At 32.7% G+C, this 18,636-nt stretch overlaps 5 protein-coding genes across 5 annotated transcripts; 3 read left to right on the top strand and 2 right to left on the bottom strand.

Moving 5' to 3' along the window:
• Positions 1–324: 324 nt before the first annotated feature.
• Positions 325–3,662, bottom strand: LOC143205003 (speckle targeted PIP5K1A-regulated poly(A) polymerase-like). The gene is made up of 3 exons (XM_076417964.1): positions 3,285–3,662; positions 3,027–3,224; positions 325–2,974 (listed from the first exon to the last, which is right to left on the bottom strand). The coding sequence occupies exons 1-3, from the start codon at positions 3,367–3,369 to the stop codon at positions 1,278–1,280; spliced, it is 1,980 nt and encodes a 659-aa protein (XP_076274079.1). The 5' UTR covers positions 3,370–3,662; the 3' UTR covers positions 325–1,277.
• Positions 3,408–4,126, bottom strand: Tpt (tRNA 2'-phosphotransferase). Its single transcript, XM_076417923.1, has 3 exons — positions 4,121–4,126; positions 3,813–4,064; positions 3,408–3,758 (listed from the first exon to the last, which is right to left on the bottom strand). Exons 1-3 carry the CDS (start codon positions 4,124–4,126, stop codon positions 3,408–3,410), a joined length of 609 nt encoding a protein of 202 aa, XP_076274038.1.
• A 674-nt stretch (positions 4,127–4,800) lies between these two features.
• Positions 4,801–6,926, top strand: NitFhit (ntrilase and fragile histidine triad fusion protein NitFhit). The gene is made up of 7 exons (XM_076417960.1): positions 4,801–5,253; positions 5,317–5,481; positions 5,533–5,724; positions 5,794–6,006; positions 6,072–6,375; positions 6,431–6,606; positions 6,661–6,926. Exons 1-7 carry the CDS (start codon positions 5,077–5,079, stop codon positions 6,823–6,825), a joined length of 1,392 nt encoding a protein of 463 aa, XP_076274075.1. The 5' UTR covers positions 4,801–5,076; the 3' UTR covers positions 6,826–6,926.
• A 206-nt stretch (positions 6,927–7,132) lies between these two features.
• Positions 7,133–8,040, top strand: LOC143205002 (uncharacterized). Its single transcript, XM_076417963.1, has 3 exons — positions 7,133–7,288; positions 7,350–7,873; positions 7,926–8,040. The coding sequence occupies exons 1-3, from the start codon at positions 7,248–7,250 to the stop codon at positions 8,015–8,017; spliced, it is 657 nt and encodes a 218-aa protein (XP_076274078.1). The 5' UTR covers positions 7,133–7,247; the 3' UTR covers positions 8,018–8,040.
• Positions 8,041–9,188: 1,148 nt separating this feature from the next.
• Gnmt (Glycine N-methyltransferase) lies at positions 9,189–10,901 on the top strand. Its single transcript, XM_076417961.1, has 7 exons — positions 9,189–9,328; positions 9,594–9,804; positions 9,864–9,991; positions 10,045–10,180; positions 10,237–10,357; positions 10,439–10,575; positions 10,631–10,901. Exons 2-7 carry the CDS (start codon positions 9,599–9,601, stop codon positions 10,803–10,805), a joined length of 903 nt encoding a protein of 300 aa, XP_076274076.1. The 5' UTR covers positions 9,189–9,328; positions 9,594–9,598; the 3' UTR covers positions 10,806–10,901.
• Positions 10,902–18,636: the final 7,735 nt, after the last annotated feature.

Here is an 18,636-nt window from a genome sequence, read left to right as displayed (position 1 = left end):
TTTTGAGGAATAATACAGAACGATAGGTATAACTGAATAATACAAGAGAATTAATCAAATTGCACTCACCAAAAGCAACAGGCTTGGTTACTCATTGTCGTAATAGTAATTTTCGAGGAATAACACAACGCTGTTCAAAATTTAAAAATAATAAATGAGAAAGTGAATAAATCTGCTTGTTTTATATAGGATTTTCTGTTATAGGTATTCCAAAGTCTACAAGATCTAATAATCTAATTAGTGATTTTATTTTTTTATTAACGGCTTACACAACATTGATTAAAATTTTAAATATCTACTGTTTTATCGAATAGAAAAATAAAGTAACTGTCAAACAACCATATTATTTATTAATATATACAAAATTTATACAACTCAAGAGAATTCTTAGTTATATAAATAAAACATCTAATTTGAAAGCTCGAAGTCAAAGGTTACTAAATCTAGTAATCCAATGGGCGCTTCGGGCAGAGATTTTTAACAACATATCCAACACTGAATAAAATTAAAAATATTTACCGTTTCTATTGAACAGATGATTAAAAAAAAACTGTCAAGTTATTTAAACATTTTAAAATAAACTAAAAGTAACATCGTACAACTCCAAATAATTGTTATTTACGAGAATAAAAGATCTAGGGATAATTAATTTAAATATCTAAGTCACCAAATTTAGTATATATACATTTCTTTGTTTTTTACAGGACCTAATGGATGTTTTCCATCTAGAATAATGATTCAAAATTAAAGTATTTTACTGTTTTTCGTCTATAAAATAATAGAAACTCTCAATTACTTTAATATGCGTATTAAAATAAACTCAAAACACCTTGAGAGTTGCATATATGATTACAGTGTTTAGAGTTAATTCATTCACACATCATTCGGTATAATATAAATTTGTTTATTATATACAGAGCTTTCTGTAATATGAAATCCCAACGCCAAAGGCTACTAGACCCAGTGTAATATAGATGACAGTAAATAAACAACAAATCTTATTTCTATCAATTACAATTTAGTTACCTGGTTTATATTTATGATCTGTCCACTGAAGGCACAGGTAACCAGATTTAGCGGTTTAATGAATTTTTTTTTCTTTTTTATAATAAAATTGAATGATGTTGACGAAAATATTTATTATTGCCTTTCAAAAGAAGTGAAAAAAAATGTTTGATAGACCGGTAGTTAGTACATACACCTAATAAATTAAAGGTACACGAAAGTGACTTGGTCGGAAGTTTTTTTACTTTCATAATATACACATTTTTAGTCGGTTAAGATTTGATCGAATTCATAGCACTGTCGTTTAGATCCTTCTCATAATGCTCCAACCATGTCGGTATCAGGCCATACATAAGGCAGATGAAAGATTTATATAATTTTTTATACGAGCTTATTTTATTGATGCATATCGTCGCCCCTCCTTCGTCCCGAACAATCTTCATCTTAAACGAAACCAGAGGGGCGGGGAGGTCGACGAAGGGCGGACGCGATTTTTTCAAGTGTTCCGTGATGGCCAGCTCCCTCTCCACCAAACCGTTGGCGCCGGACAAATCGAGCAGCTTGGCGGTCTGTTTCCTCGAGGTCCACACGTTGACCTTGGTGCTAAATATGTACTGGACATTATCGTGGATATCTTTCTGATTGGTCGCCTTAATCCCCTTGGATCTGCTCTCGTCATCCCTGACCTCCTCCTGGGTAAACAGCAGGAAGTCTTTGAACACCATCAGGAGGAAGCGCTTCAGGGACTCGAACCAGCGGTCGTCCAAGGACTCGTCGCCCGTCGACTGGTGAAGCGTCAGGTACCGGAGATTGGCACTCCTGGTCAGTTTCAACTCGAAAGCGTCGTCGATTATTTGACCGACCGGGTGGGATGCCCTGGGTTGGGTTATCTGTTCCGTACAGAGGCGGTAGAGTATCCTGTCGCCGGCGAAAATCTCGGTCGCTCGTTTAAGGGCCAGCTGGAATCTCTGCAGGGTCGAGACGCCCACGTTGGCGGACACGTTACGACTGTGTTCGAAGGGATCCTGCACCGAGACCGGACATTTAATCGTGAACCGCATCGAACCATCGTCGTCGGCTCGTAACAGCTGCCTGTACGTTTGGTAACAATCCGGAATCTGTTCTGGACATTCGAAATAAGCCAGGGGCAAAATCTCGCCTAGATAAGGCGAAATAATGTGGGAGGTGAAGTCGAAGTTGGCGTAGAACTCGAAAAACTGTCGCACGATGTCTTTCAGCGGCGTAGATTGGATCTTTTCGGTGTTGAACCGGTGGTCTTTCCTGACGCTATCGGCCCACACGCTGTCGTCATAGACGCGTTCCTGCAGAGAACACACCGAGGATAGTTTGTACGGTTCCCGTTGCAGGACGAATATGAACATCAAAGTCAAACAGTAGCTGGTGAATAAGTTCTGTTTGCCGCTGATGTTGAGGCATCTAGCCCAGTACTTGATGATTAACATAGCCCTCCGAATTTTTACGTCGGCACTCAGATAATAATGCACCAGAGCGCTGTTATGCACGCCCAAATTACTTTTAATGTTGATATCGCACTGGATATTGGTTCTTCTATGTAAACATTTCACGATCGGTATTTTCGCGGCGGCTATCACCAGACAATTGGTGAAGAGCCCGGATCTCATCAACAGCTTCTTGAGGCCCCATAACTTCTTGACTTCGTCCTTCGAGCGGCTCACATTAGAGAGGTATATGTCGACGTCGCTATTACCGAAAGCGAGGCCTGTTAAACTGGATCCGAAACGATGCACCACAACATCGGGATACGCCCTACCCAAAACATTATACAAGTCCGCGCACAAAATGTTATAACGGCTAAAGCTCTCGCTGAAATCCGGCTGCAGCATATCTGCTAAACAAAAAAATTCCTGATCAAAATTATCCAATGGCTCCAGCTTGGAAACGATAGCTTCGTGAATGTTTTTTTGGGTTTCCTCACTATTGACCGGAACTACAAGTAAATACAGTTAACCAAAACATGGAAACAAAGGACTATGAGTTACCTCTGATAGAGTTTCGATTATAGTCTACATAAAGTTTCCGTCCTTTAAATATATGAACTTTATGGGACATTACTTTTTCAACGGAATTGGGATCACTGAAATCAATGAAGGCAAATCCAGGTCCAAAATGATTCCTTGTTATCTTCCCAAATGTTGAAAAGTACTCCACCAGTTGGGACTGAACGTTATTGAAGTAACCTGTAAAATTAACGAAATCTCTCAATCTACAGAAAACAAAATATATATATTCCCATATACCTTTAACATATAGACTCTGAATTTTCAAATTGTTATAAAGATTATGTTCACTGCCAGCGGCAATTTTATTTTCACCAGCCTCCATTGTTTTAAATATTTATTCATAGAAAATATAAACACAATTTACATTAACTTTTGTCCATTTGAACTATGCACTTTCAAAAAATATTTTGGTTTAATTACACCATCTTCATCACCAGGACTTAATATCACTTGATTTGCTGACGTAAAAAACTTTAATCCCTCGGCAATAGACAAAGGTAAATTTATATAAATATACACCTGAGAGTCGTTTCTCATTCCACTAATGATATTACCATCGGTGGGTAAGCCTTTAGCAAAATGTATATGATTTCTTCTCATACGACTTAAACCTTCTGTTTTAATTTTGTGCCAGTTTTTAAAATATGTACCATGAATCACATCAAAAGTCTCAGCTTGAGTAATAGGAATGAGAATCAATTCAGTAATGTCCTAAAGTAAACATAGCAGATTAATAATAATTCATAATTATTTATTAAGAAATACCTTAATTGAATGACCCTGATTTGCACATATCTCTAAATTTCCGTTAGTAGATCTCAAGCTAAATCTCCGTTTATCATTTGAGGCAACCACTCTTTTTATGTCGTCCACAGTATATTTTCCTTTAAAAAACCTATGCTCTAGAATATCTGTAATTTTCACAAATCCCTCCTTGGTAATTTCTAATCCTTCTTCCTTAGCTCGATGCCTCAATATTTTTGTGAGGCATTTACTTAAAGTTATATCATCTTTGTACTGCAAGGGTTGAACGTATTATTGTTTTGTTATCGGACACACTATTTATAACATACAGGCATTATTATATAAAAGGTTATATTTTAAAATCAAATAACGTTGATTGAATAAAATACGGAAATATTACTTATTCTATAGTGACAATTTTATTTCAAAGTTATCGATTTTTTCCAAAAAATTTATTGATATATTACAAAAAATATATCGATATTTTGCAAAAAATATATGGATATTAAGAAAAAAATAATTATTTATATTTCTTCGAAACTATCGATATTTTGAGCTCATCATTTTTTGAACGATATATCAATATTTTCGATATTCCTTAAATATTATAAAGAACCTCTTAATTTTTTTAGTAAAACTTTAAAGTTGGGATTTAAATTTGAAGATCTTAGAAAAATTTCGCTACTTTTGGAAATATTTAGTGAATATCGATATTTATTTGTAGTGCCAACATATTAATTTTTTTATTTTTTCTTAAAAAAATTGATATATTTTTTGTAAAATATTGAGGTTTTTCCTTGTTCCAAAAATTTTTTAAATATTTTTTTCGTCGATATATCCATATTTTTTCTTAAAAATATTTAAATCTAGTTTTTACATTAATATAATCGAATTAAGGCTCGCTTTTTAAAATTATCGATAGCACAACACTACTACAGGTAACAGTGTTGACAACTTCTTCTTCAGACGTTTGAGGGATATTTAAATAAATATTAATTTTAATAAAGCTATAACATTATCCGACTTGTATATCAACATATATATAAGTGGTATATCTAATCTATTTTATATTTTCATTCTGTTAGCGGTAGAACTAAGGGACTTATCCCCAGACAAGTGCTTTTCGGCAAGGTCACTAGAGATTTATTGCTGTTTGTATTTAGATTTTTTCGCAAATTGCGGTATTAAGAAGATTTTGAAATAATATTACACTGGAATACGTTATTTGTTTCACTATTACGCAATAATAATAATAATCATTTAGGTGCGTAAAATATTATCTCCAATGTTATCCATAAGTTTCATAGCGAGAGCGAGGTATACAGTATTTTCCAGCCTTTTCAGGATGTCGTCAACTAAATGTATCGTGTCGGTATGCCAGTTTACAGCAACAAATAATAAAGATAATAATTTTGAAATAGTGAAGACACTAGTTCAGGAATCTGTGGATAAAAATGCAAAGGTATCTTGACTTTTTAAAATTTATAAACGACAAGTTGCCATTCATGTTTGCAATTTTTTTTAGATGGTGTTTTTGCCTGAGGCCTGTGATTTTATAGGTAAAAATAAAAATGAGCTTAGAAAATTAGCAGAGCCCATTGATGGACCTTTAATGTCTTCATATAAAGAACTAGCAAAAACAAATAACATATGGTTATCTATTGGAGGGTTTCATGAAAGATATGATGAGGTAAATTAACTGACACAAAACATTGTTAAGTTATAGTTAGAGTTATTTTAGAACACTATATATAACTCACATATTGTTATCAACGATGAAGGTTGTATTAATACCATTTATAGAAAGATACATCTTTTTGATGTTTCTATACCAGATAAGAACATCAACCTCAGAGAATCTGACAATAATGCAAGCGGCTCACAGATAGTGTCTCCTATAAAAGCTCCAGTAGGATTATTAGGACTACAGATAGTATCCTTTGCTTGTTTTTTTTCTGCCTGTGCAGTTCCTTATTAATGAATTTTTCTTAATGTTTTTTTGTGCTATGACTTGCGTTTTCCTGAGCATAGTACACTTTTGAGAAAGCTGGATGCAGACGTGCTGGCATTTCCATCAGCTTTTACCAGTGGTACAGGGAAGGCACATTGGGAAGTGTTGCTGAGGGCAAGAGCGATAGAAAATCAGTGTTATGTTATAGCAGCTGCTCAGTATGGATGTCATAACGAAAAGAGGACAAGTTACGGACATTCCATGGTAAAATCTCAATGATACCATATATAGTTGAGACACAATAATCACTGCATATTAACAATTATAAGATTGTAGATCCTTGGGGTCAAATACTGGCTGAATGTCCCAAATACATTGAAAGCACGAACACTGATCAAAGCATAGCAGTGGCCACAGTAGATTTGGACATAATCAAGAAGGTTAGAATAGAGATGCCAGTATTTTCTCATAGGAGAAATGATATTTATAATTTGAATCTGATCAGAACAGCTGAACCTATTGATGATTCCAAGAACTATCCATTTTCTGATAAAGTTGTTCCAGGAAAAACTGTTTTTTATGCATCAAAATACTGCTATGCTTTTACCAACATCCGCTGTGTAGTTCCAGGCCGTATGTCTCTAAATTTTCAGTGCATTTATGATATATTTTATGAGGGTTCTTATAGATGTACTAGTCTCCACTTTAAGAGTGGCCAAGAGGCTGAAGGACCTCGGTGAAGAGGAAATAGCAGACCTTTTTGCTACAGCAATAAAAGTGTGTAAAACCATTGAGACTGTTCATGATGCACAATCAACCACGCTCTGTGTTCAAGACGGACCTTTTGCTGGTCAAACTGTTCCTGTATGTAAGCTTTATTGAGTGTCCCCAATATGCTATATAATTTTTTTGTTATAGCACGTCCACGTTCATATTTTACCTAGAAAAAAGGGCGATTTCGCGAACAACGACGACGTATACCTACACCTAGCAAAACACGATAGTAAGAACAATACGGACGCATTCAGGCCGATAGAGGACCAAATTCAAGAAGCCAGCAACTTACGAAAATATTTTTATTAAAACGCGAAAATGTCATAATTAATGCCTAGCTTCACACCACTTTGTCATCCAGACTCTAACCCTAAAATACTTTAAAAAATAAAGCTTATTCTTCCAAGTCATATTACCTTGTTTTTTTAATATTCTATTTAAAAAAAGCTCTTTTGAACATATAAATAATAGTATTTTATCGAAATGGAATTCCAAAACAATACTGACAAAATATATCAAGTATTTAATAAATTCTACGCTCATATGTTTTATAAAATTTTGGCTGCATTTACTTACACATTTGTATAGTTACCACAGTTTTAATTATTGAATGAGTTATATTGTTTGGTGACTATCGAATGCATCGATAGTTGCAATTCGATTATTCTTATTACTAATACTACTTTAACCTTAAAATATCTGCCATAAGCATAACTGTTCTAATTTAAAATATGTTGTTTTTTAATGTTATAATGGAAAAGGATAAAAGCAGGTACATGAGAACTTCAACAATGTTTTCGGAGCATGTTTGTATATATTTTTGTATTTTACAGGGGTATAAAACATATAAAGGGGAAAGCTAAATATAAGGATAATACCAAAAAGAACCCGAAGTACGTACCACCTAAAAACAAACCGAATTTAGAATCAAACTGGGATCGTTACACGGAGGAAGTACCAAGCAGATGTGAGAAATTCTTAACTAGTAGTAATGACTTTGCTGTTTTGTCCAGTTTACCAATAACAGCTGGTAGTCATTTTCATCATAAAGTAGATGAACATGCCATTGATGGTGATGAATTGTTTTCTCTAAATATGGATTTCTTGAATAAATGCATACTCACCATACCTATGTATGAAAGAATAGGTATGTCCAAAGATTATTTCACCGAACAAGATATTAAACACATGGAAAGTGAGGCAAACCAGAATTTGCTTTTATTCAAGCAGACTTTTGCTAAAACAGATGACAATAGTGTTAAAAGAGAAGTTTCTGAAGATATTCAGCCAGAGGAAGTCAACACCATAAATGATATTGTTCATATAATTGAAAATTGTGTTATAGAAGATTCACCAGGTAAATTATATCATAATGTGGTTAATTTTACATGACTGTAACTATATTTTAGTTGTTAATAACCCACCCATTGTTACAATCACCCAAAACAAGGCTGAAGATGATGATTTAGAGCAATGGCTTGATGACCTGTTAGATGACTAGCAGAATAAATTTTTCATTACAAAGTTAATTGGTTTTATTTTCAAATTTATTGATAAAATATATTTGATAAGGATTTTAATATAACTTTTATGTTATTTTAATTAATAACTAGTTAAAACCAGAGTGGGGAATATTAGTTTGATTGAGCAAAAGTGATGTTTATATTTAAACAAAAGCTGATACAGATAGTGTTTTCAAAATTTATTGTTTTTGCCACATGAGCAGTTAATTTACTTGTGTGTTGCTAAATAGACTAATTTATATCTGTTAATTCTTGGACGATTAAGTATTTTGCAAGTCATAGCTGATGTAACAGACCAAAAACCACACTCATGGCTTATCAGTGTTAATTAAAATATTTATTTTTAATATATATAAATTTTAAAAAATTTGAAACAAATAAAATTGAAAATAACAAATTCATCCAATGTGCCATGGCACTAAATTAAAAATTATTTGTCAATTCGTCAATGTCAATGTCAATTTGAGTAGTAAATTATATTTTTTAAAATGTATATTTATATTTTACATTACTAATCATAGCATTTCTAGTTAAACTCAGTCACGCTTCGATGTGACATTGGTATTAATTATGAAGTAAATAAATAAGTGTTCAAAGTTCTATAGTAACATATATAAACATGAGAATGGTTACTATGGTAACCTAACTATGACATATAAATAATGCCTTAGAATTTTCGGTTTTAAGTAACAATAATAGTAACTTTTTGAATAGTGGCGGTTATAAACGTAGTATGCAAGTTGAATATTTATACAATTTTCATAATATATATTATCCAAAAAACCCGGGATATAACCGCACAAGAGCTGGTGGCTATATAAATAATAAGTGTTATTATTATAGTAATGTTTTTTTATTGATTATTAAAGTAAAATCCCTGTTTTCTGTATTTCTCTCGGAATAGTATTAGTCAATTGTTTTGTAAACTGTTTATTTATGCACTCTTCCCGTAACACATGTTTTATTGATACTTTTCCTACAGAAACATTTAATGTTTTTCATCGTATGAAGGCTCGGTAGGAAGTTGAGTTTTATAATAATATTTGTGTGTGTACAGAAAAATAGTTTTAATATTAGCATCAGCACGGACGCTTACAAAACACTTCTTTCATCAACAAGATATTCGTTGCACAACTGTCGAGATAACGGCTCCAAATAAATTATTTCCCACCACAACTATATATCTAATCAATCCTCAGTTTTGAGCATATAAAAGATTTTGCAAATCATCGGTCAAATATTGTCTTTCAGGTTCTTGTTTCTGCGATATATCACATCGTTGGTTTCGAGTAAGTATGTTTGTCTGTTTTTAATGGTAGCGTGAAAAAGTAATCCGCATTTCGCTACGTCATAATTTTCTTGGGAATAATTTCTGTTTTGATGCTTGTAATATTATTTATGATTATGTCGGGTTAATTAACGACAATTTTTAAGCATCTACGTTAATTTCCGCACAATATTCAATTTTTTTTATTAAAAAATGTTAATTAATTTTTCGTGTATGCATAAAATATTTTTTTGAAAGCGTTCGATGAGCTTTATTTTGATTCCCAGTAACCATGGCTGAAAATATGATAGCTACCAGGTCCCTGGGAGTGGGAGCTGAGGGAGTCAAGGACCAATACGCCGACGGCAAAGCCGCCAAAGTGTGGGAGGTCTTCATAGGCGACAAAAACTCCCGGACCCAAAATTACAAGAACTTCTTGGTGGGCCTGTTGAGGGACAAGGGCTGCAGGAGGATACTGGACGTTGCCTGCGGGACTGGGTAAGTCCCAGTTGGCCGAGGTCGTGTCGGACGATCTAAATTGTTTATTTTTCGAACAGCATCGACTCCATTATGCTGCTGGAGGAGGGATTCGAGGTGGTATCGGTGGACGCTTCGGACAAAATGTTGAAATACGCTCTGAAGGCCCGCTGGAACAGGCGCAAGGAGGCTGCGTTCGATAAATGGAGTAAGAAACGGGCGATTGGTAAACGAACAGGTTGTAAATGGGGCGCGTTTTAGTTATAGAGGAGGCCAACTGGCTGACCCTGTATGACGACATCGAGGACATCGTGGGTGAGGGTTTCGACGCCGTGATATGCCTGGGGAACTCGTTCGCCCACTTGTTGGATAGTTTCGGCGACCAAAGGGAACAAAAGTGAGTATACCGTAATATTTTTGGTGATATTTGGCTAATATAAACCTCCTTAACAGGCAGGCGTTGAGGAACTTCGAGAAATGCGTCAAGCCTGGTGGATTTCTCCTGATTGATCATCGTAACTATGACAGTATCATCGACACTGGCAAGACAGCCACCAAATGTATTTATTATAACGTAAGTACCGTACTGTTAAGACCCAGAATTGCAACGAGCACCCATCAAAACCTCGCTAACGTTAATTCAACAATTCCCCAGCCAAAACACACGACAGATATCAGAACATCAGTATTATACGTCAGCGGCAGACCGGCCCTGGTCACTCTGGACTACCTTATCGATCTCAAGTCCGACGATGAGAAGTCAGACATTATCTATCCTGAGGAATGCATCAGGTAACACGTCTAAAACCAGCATAAAGTTTCGGTTCGTTGACGCAATAGTTTTCAGCGAGTTCAGGCTGTCCTACTACCCGCACAGGTTGAAGGTCTTCACCGAAATGTTGGAGAAGGCGTTTGGCGAGAACTCCAAGTACAGGCTGTACGGTGACTTCAAGGTTCTGGAGCAGATAGAATCTCCCAATTTTTATATACACGTGGTTGAGAAATATAGTACATATTTCTAATTTATTATTTAATTTATTTATAAAAGTTATTTGTTAATGCTTTTAGTTATTTAAGTGTATTTTTTATATAAATAAAAGTGAGCTGTTTCGAAGAAATGGTTTTAATTGATACAGACAATTCTATTTGACGATTTTTTCCTTTTGCTAATGGTAATAGTGACATCTAAGATCATTTATAATGAAAACCAGTCAAAACAATATCTTTAGTTGTTTCTTGCAATATAATCATGAAATAGAACGATTTTTAGCTTACACTTTAACTTTTCTGTTTCTTAACTCGGGTTTAAACATCGCTATACTGTTGATACTATTACGATATGTGCAAAATTCGTTGCTTAATAACATGGTGAAATCATTTTCTTCCAAATTTAGATATTTTAGACAATATGGCAACTATGATTGAAATTACGTAAAGATTAAAACTCTGTTATATCCTACAATTTAAAAACCATTCATTTAGGACTAAAACTGATCCTTTTTATTTTTTCTCATTATCACTACATAGTATAAAACAAAGTCGCCTTTTCTGTCCCTATATCCCTATGTGCGCTTAAATCTTTAAAACTACGCAACGGATTTTGATGCGGTTTTTTTCAATAGATAGAGTGATTCAAGAGGAAGGTTTATATGTATAATACATGCATAATATACTAAGGCAACATTGCTAATTTTAGAGGTTTCTAACGTGATGTCGTAAATTAACCTATTTTTTTAGGCTTATTTAGCAATTAGCAAAAACGCTGCCTAACCCTACGAGTTAGATCAAATTAATGTACTACAGTATTGTACACCATAAAAAGGTCTACAAAAAAGTCCGCGATGGTATATGTTTATCTTTTAGGGATAACCCACATTAACCATTTTTATTGTTTACTTTTTACGTGAGAAAATGGCTTATTTACGAAGCTATTTTAAGCAATACGGCATTAATCCTTATCGAATTAAGTACCTTAAATACAGTGTGCAATTAATATAGATCAATATGGTTCCTTACAGCATGTAAATTAAACAAATATTTTCGGAGATATTACAAATTTAAAATTTGCGTTTAAAAATGTGTAATGTAATAAAAATTGTATGAATTTAGATATTCCAAAGATAGCAGGAAATCTTCATAGTAAGTATAGGGGAAGAGGAATTGTTTTACTCCAAATTTAATGCGTGCAGGCCAAGGGCAGTAATGAATGAACCAAAAATACTGGATCGATTTTAATCATGTTTTCATTGAGTGACATAGGCATATATATTTTATGCCCGTGCAAAGTCGGAGCGGGCCGCTATGTTTTTATATACAACGTTCATATTTTTTCTGTAGTGTATTTAATTTAGTATCAGCATTGCACCCGTGCGAAGCCGGGGCGGGTCGCTAGTAATATTGATAAAATGTAATATTTTCACCTCATTCTAAGACCTAACATTTCTTACCATTTTTTTACACTCAGTAAAAATCACGATTTTTGCCCATTTTCGAACTTTCGAACGAACGAATACTTTAGTTTCAAGCCAATATTGGCGAGAGACAGAGAGATCCATGCATATTATTCCGAAGTGCCGGTTATATTCCCAATACAAACGTTAACATTTTTACCTATTCCAACACTCAGAGACATTATCGGCCCCTGGGCGGCTCCGTAGCGTACCGCGGCGATCCCCGGCGCGATTTCAGCGGTTCTCAAACGTCGTCCGTGCAAAGGTCAGATGCTGGTCACCTGGCGGCCAAGTACCGAAGCTGATCCCTATCGTTTCTTCTCGTCCGGAATGAGATTAGCCGCGAGATGACTACGGGCGTGCAGAATCGTACGGATATGGGTCATCTAGCGGTCCATTACGGAAACGGCAAAGATTCCTATCGATACCGAACCTCTCGACGTCTGCATTCAAATGTTCAAGGGTCTCGGAGTCGTATTCCATTTGATTTCCTTTATGAATGGGATCTAATAACTTCTAAAAAAAATGCTTTAAAAATTATGGACGTTATGGCGAAGGCACTTAATTTTTTTAATATGTTATACGTCACTCAAAAAGTCCAGGTCCAGATATACATAGGCTAACGCCAAAAGTTCCCAAATCTAGCCTATAGTCTATTCAAAGTTATTTTGTACATACGTTATCTAAATATATGGCGTTAAAACGTCGTAATGTTGCGGCATCAACTCTGAGTTTCAGTTTAGTTTGGCCTTGATATACAACAAAATTCCAATCTAAATAAAATAATTGAACAAAAATATTATCAAATATAATTTATTTTAACATTATAGCACATCTAAAAACTACAGTTCACTATTACTTTCAAGAAATTTGCATACGTCTGACAACCGGACAACGTTGACAAGCTTATTAGTTGACGTCTTCGAACTAATCTGACAGCATCTCTTTTTAACTAGAATAAAATGAGAAGGAAAATATTGTCTAATTCTGAATCGAATTTACAAATTGTGGCAGGTAATACATTGAACATATTGTAATATATTAAGTAATACACACTATTATTTATACATTTTCTTATAAAACCGAACTATAAAGTCTCTAAAATTACAAATATATATAGCTTCTTGATATCCTATATTAAATGTAACATCAAATCTATAACAATAAATAAAGACATGTAGCTCCTATACTTCTTCAATAATAATGAATTTTAAAAATTAACAAAAAGTTCCAATAAAAATACATATTTTCTAAGTAAGATAGTAAGTAATTCACACAATCTTTCAGATATTATAAAATTTCTTATATCTTTCACAATCTATGGTATGATAAATATAACACTCCTATATATTTCCTTATAAAAATGAACTATAAAACCTCTAAAATTACAAATATATAGAGCTTCTTGATATTCTCTATGTAATGTAACAACAAATCTATAGCAACAAATAAAAGATGTAGCTCCTATACTTTTCCAATAACAATGAATATCAAAAATTAATAAAAAGTTATAACACTCCTATATATTTTCTTATAAAAATGAACTATAAAACCTCTAAAATTACAAATATATATAGCTTCTTGATATTCTCTATGAAATGTAACATCAAATCTATAACAATAAATAAAGATATGTAGCTCCTATACTTTTCCAATAACAATGAATATCAAAAATTAATAAAAAGTTATAACACTCCTATATATTTTCTTATAAAAATGAACTATAAAACCTCTAAAATTACAAATATATATAGCTTCTTGATATTCTCTATGAAATGTAACATCAAATCTATAACAATAAATAAAGATATGTAGCTCCTATACTTTTCCAATAACAATGAATATCAAAAATTAATAAAAAGTTATAACACTCCTATATATTTTCTTATAAAAATGAACTATAAAACCTCTAAAATTACAAATATATATAGCTTCTTGATATTCTCTATGAAATGTAACATCAAATCTATAGCAATAAATAAAAGATGTAGCTCCTATACTTTTCCAATAACAATGAATATCAAAAATTAATAAAAAGTTCAATAAAAATACGTATTTTCTAAGTAAGATAGTAAGTAATACAGACATTCATATATAATCTATATAAATGTGCTTCAAAATCTATGGTATAGTAAATATACTACTCCTATACATTTTCTTATAAAATTACACTATAAAACCTCTAAAATTATAAATATATAGGTTCTTGATATCCTCTGTAAAGAGTAACATCTAGTAAATAATAGTAAAGTAAGTAAATATATAGCAATGAAAAGATGTCGCTCCTATATTTTTCAAGATTTTCAAGAAAAATACCTATTTTTTAAGTAAGATAGTAAGTAATACAGACTGTCTTTCATATATTTTCTCTAGAAATGTACTTCACAACCTCTGGTACTAGAAGTATTTTATCAGGAATAAAATTATAAATATATAGCTCCCATTTATCGTTATGTAAAAGAACTAGGAAGATTAATATAAGCTTAAATGCACTTAATACATCATAGATATATCACAGATATTATATTATAATCATAAATTGGTAATCTATATTTTCCGCAATATCTATAGATAAAAATAATTTTCAATATAGACTCCTTACTCAGCTATGAAGTTATAAAATAAAATAAATCGGTATTTTTCTAAATGAAGGGTACAATAAATTAAATTTCAACAGTATCCAAAAGATAGTTCTAATAAACCACTTTTGCGAGATCCTGTCGCCGCTGATAACGTTAAATGTCACTCGTTCCGATAGGAGAGTATCCCCGGTGATCGTAAAACACTTAAATTGGCTAACTGGGACGCGGTCGATTCCTTCGCGGACGGCCATCTCTCGCTTCTTGTGTACCTTTCTCACGTAAATCAATTTACGGGCACCAGTCTATTTTCAGATTAAATACGGACGACGGCGGAGGCTTATGTGCTCAACTAATGAAATTTAATTGCGCCGGCAATTATTTAATTGCCGAGAGAGACCGACCATCATCGATTCGAGTGCGTCAGTTGACCTCTCGGTCTTAATCAACTCAAAATGTGAGAAAACTGAAAAAAAAATAAATCGATCGAAACTGGACGACGTTTAAGGTTATGTTCTGTCACTCCTTAGATTTTGATCAACTGTCAAGTATCCATAAATACATACTAACTCAATTCAGATTATTTTAAGAGTTAAATTACATTGATTGGTCAGATACTGATTGACTGTTTAAACTAAATTGTCAATTAGAATCACAAAATTACAATTAATATTATAAGAATACTACAAGTTAGAATACGTTTACTATACATAGTATTGCCTGCCGCAATTTATAAATTGGTTTTAGAATCAGACAATATTTCCTTCTCATTTTATTCTAGTTAAAAAGAGACACAATGCTGTCTAATTAGTTCGAACACGTAAATGAATGAGCCTAACAAAGTCGTCCGGTTGTCAGACGTATGCAAAATTCTTGAAAGCAATAGTAATAAGAGGTTATAACTCTAACCTATAAACTATGTGTGGCTGTATAATTAACTGTAGTTTTTAGATGTACTGTAATGTTAAAATAAATTATATTTGATAACATTTTTGTTCAATTATTTTATTTAGATTAGAATTTTGTAGTATGTCAAAGGCAAACTGAAGAGTTGATGCGGCAACATTGCGACGTTTGTCACAAATTTAAATGACGTATGTACAAAATAACTTTGAACATACTATAGCTAGCAGTTAAATATGAGCTCATCGAAAGCTGACATCAAACGAGATTTTGTTTTGACTTCTTGCTTTTGAGGTAACTGATAATTGGAACCATAAAATGATAATTAAGAATAAGTTTACTAGCTAGCAATGAATATATAAACTTATTAAAATTAGGTTATATTCTACTTTCTAGATATAAGTTGTGTGTTAATTAGAAAAAGACAAAACTATTAATAATATTTATAAACGAATTGACTAGACACTAACTGAGGTTATGTATTCATACTTCTTAGTTTGAAGTTGACTGTGAAGTGCCTAAGTGAACTAAAAACATTAAAATTACAGTACATATTATTTAATACACTAGAAAGAGTGTATTATATATAATATATAGTAGGTATAAGAATATATCAAAACTCTATCACATATTAATCACTACGTATTAAGTAACGTATATAGTAAATTTATAGAGACGTTTGACAAACGCATCAATGTTGTGCCGTTAGGCTTACATACTTCAAATAGATAGGCAACCTAAAACTGTCAAATTTAATTCACTATACCTCGTATTCGGAAATATTTTATTTACTGTATTATAAGCCCGAGTTTTATTCAAAATAAGCTTTCAAAAAATATACAAAGATTCCTACATATGCATGATATTAAAATCTCGATCTACTTTCACTATCAATTTCTAGATGGCTCTTGATACATTAGGCGGTTGAAAGCGAATGCTGTTTGCAAGTAAATATTTGTTAGATTATAGTTTTAATTGGTTTTGAGATTTTATTTATATATCGGGTATTAACACTATTTTTTTATTGTTAAGATAAATGCAATTTAAGAAAGAAACTAAAAAAAGATAAGAAACTCGAAGTATTTATATTGGTTCAAAATTAAATTTGAAATATTCTCGTTGGATATCTTTATACACACTTATGGCTTTAACTTTTTTGATTTTTGGTTACAGAGATTGTTATTATGTAATAAATGACGAAAATTGTAGTATTTAGGAAATTATCAATGTTCTTACAGATATTTTATTGATGGTCTAAAAATGAGCCTAAAAAGGTTGAGGAACTTGAATTTTTACAAATAAATTTAAAATTAGCTCACCACACTTATAGTTTGAATTATTTTGAGGAAACAAAATGAATTACAGAAAATTATAAGACTACATTAAATATAAAATATTTTTAGCAAAGGAATTGAACCGACTTCAAAAAATTAATAAGTAACTCACTAAAAGGTAAAAAATAATGAAACTTAGATTTTTAATGGAAAAAAACGTTTCAAAATAAAATATGTACATCATAATTATTATAATAGTTAAATAAAAGTAAACAAAAACCTTATTTGACCTATCTACTACACGTATTATATTCCACTATATACACAGAATTTAGCTTAATACCTACCTAAACCTATGTATCTATTTACAACATTATTTTAACTACTACCAACTGATCAGTTTGTAGTCGATACGCTACGAGTTTGGCTCCCCTTCCTTTGACCAACTTAAAAATGATAAATACCCTGGATATTTTTTTATCTACATGGATGGATATACGAGCAATGTGGAAGCCGCTTTTCATCAGCGTTATCGGAAAAACACTTCAACCTATATATCTTCAGCGAGCATATTAACAGCTGAACTACTAGTAGATGTCCAGTAGCTCACGGCTTTAGTTCTTCTCTTGTGACCAACAGAAGTTTAAAACACTTCTAATAATACTAACGCACAGACGATGTATGAACTCAAAGGTTGAAGTAAAAAGTATGGAGTTAGTAAAGTCAAAAATGTAATCAAGTACAGTAAAAGAAACTAAGTCGAGATTATTATATTAAAAAGTTAAAGCATGTCTAAACACATACTTTTTTAATGTACTTGATGAAGTATTCCAGTTGTACGTGCCTATAAGTTTGCATCTTATATTAGATATGCTTAGTACAATCCTAATTTACATTAATTTATTACTACTGTTCTGTTGTGCTTCTAAATTAAAATTAAACTGAATTTCTTAAGCTAAAGTTAAGAATACCCTTATACACTAAACAAATTCGTGTGGTTTGGTTCGCTTCAATCTCCTGATTTCCTGCGTGTTGTCCTGCAACTGTATTGCTTCCACGTTGCCTTGATTTAGCAACCTTATTTCATGTTTTAAGGCGAAATCTTGGATCAATTCGTATATCCATTTGATATCGAGGTCATTGTGCAGTTCTTCGTTGGTTACGTAGCGATAAGCATTAGTAATTAATCGTAGAACTTTGCTTTGGGTGAGTTGGATTACTAGTTGGTTTGATGATTTGATGTAACTTAATATTTGCATCCCATTGGCTTTATGACCTGACTGATGAACCAATCTCTTAGATTTTGGGCTCAGTTGAGAATATTTTCAAACTAACCAGTACAGTTGCTTGACTTTGGATCTAGTCTTGTTCTGCTTTTTATCTAACATGATGTTTTCAATTATCCTATCATTTAGATGTATACCGCTAGCAAATCTAATATATCCATCATTCAACGGTTCCAAAATAAGGTGTTGCGTGCCATTGTTGATGCTCCGTACTATATTTCAAATAAAGTGATACAACGCGATATTCCTCTAGAACCTATAACGAGTGTAATCCAACGTGTTTGTGTGAAGTACTTCGAAAGAGTGTCAGTGCATCCCAATGTACTCGCTAATCAGCTAAATATGCGACGTGATAGTGAAG

Source organism: Rhynchophorus ferrugineus, unplaced genomic scaffold (assembly GCF_030347505.1).
Source record: "Rhynchophorus ferrugineus isolate W39M unplaced genomic scaffold, kcgeb_rfMv2 rfM11, whole genome shotgun sequence".
In the NCBI taxonomy this organism is placed as follows: domain Eukaryota; kingdom Metazoa; phylum Arthropoda; class Insecta; order Coleoptera; family Curculionidae; genus Rhynchophorus; species Rhynchophorus ferrugineus.
The sequence above is the reverse complement of the archived record's forward strand: the minus strand, read 5'-3'. Positions and strand labels throughout refer to the sequence as shown.

Coding starts and splice junctions, on each gene's coding strand:
- LOC143205002 (XM_076417963.1), top strand. CDS start 7,248: ATGTTGTTTTTTAATGTTATAATGGAAAAGGATAAAAGCAG. Junction 7,289..7,349: donor ATGGAAAAGGATAAAAGCAG/GTACATGAGAAC, acceptor TGTATTTTACAG/GGGTATAAAACATATAAAGG. Junction 7,874..7,925: donor TGTTATAGAAGATTCACCAG/GTAAATTATATC, acceptor ACTATATTTTAG/TTGTTAATAACCCACCCATT.
- LOC143205003 (XM_076417964.1), bottom strand. CDS start 3,369: ATGGAGGCTGGTGAAAATAAAATTGCCGCTGGCAGTGAACATAATCTT. Junction 3,225..3,284: donor TCAGAGTCTATATGTTAAAG/GTATATGGGAAT, acceptor TTAATTTTACAG/GTTACTTCAATAACGTTCAG. Junction 2,975..3,026: donor TAATCGAAACTCTATCAGAG/GTAACTCATAGT, acceptor ATTTACTTGTAG/TTCCGGTCAATAGTGAGGAA.
- NitFhit (XM_076417960.1), top strand. CDS start 5,077: ATGTTATCCATAAGTTTCATAGCGAGAGCGAGGTATACAGTATTTTCC. Junction 6,007..6,071: donor CAAGTTACGGACATTCCATG/GTAAAATCTCAA, acceptor AACAATTATAAG/ATTGTAGATCCTTGGGGTCA. Junction 6,607..6,660: donor TTGCTGGTCAAACTGTTCCT/GTATGTAAGCTT, acceptor TTTTTGTTATAG/CACGTCCACGTTCATATTTT.
- Tpt (XM_076417923.1), bottom strand. Junction 3,759..3,812: donor ATCAGGGTCATTCAATTAAG/GTATTTCTTAAT, acceptor TGTTTACTTTAG/GACATTACTGAATTGATTCT.
- Gnmt (XM_076417961.1), top strand. CDS start 9,599: ATGGCTGAAAATATGATAGCTACCAGGTCCCTGGGAGTGGGAGCTGAG. Junction 9,805..9,863: donor GACGTTGCCTGCGGGACTGG/GTAAGTCCCAGT, acceptor TTTTTCGAACAG/CATCGACTCCATTATGCTGC. Junction 10,358..10,438: donor CCAAATGTATTTATTATAAC/GTAAGTACCGTA, acceptor ACAATTCCCCAG/CCAAAACACACGACAGATAT.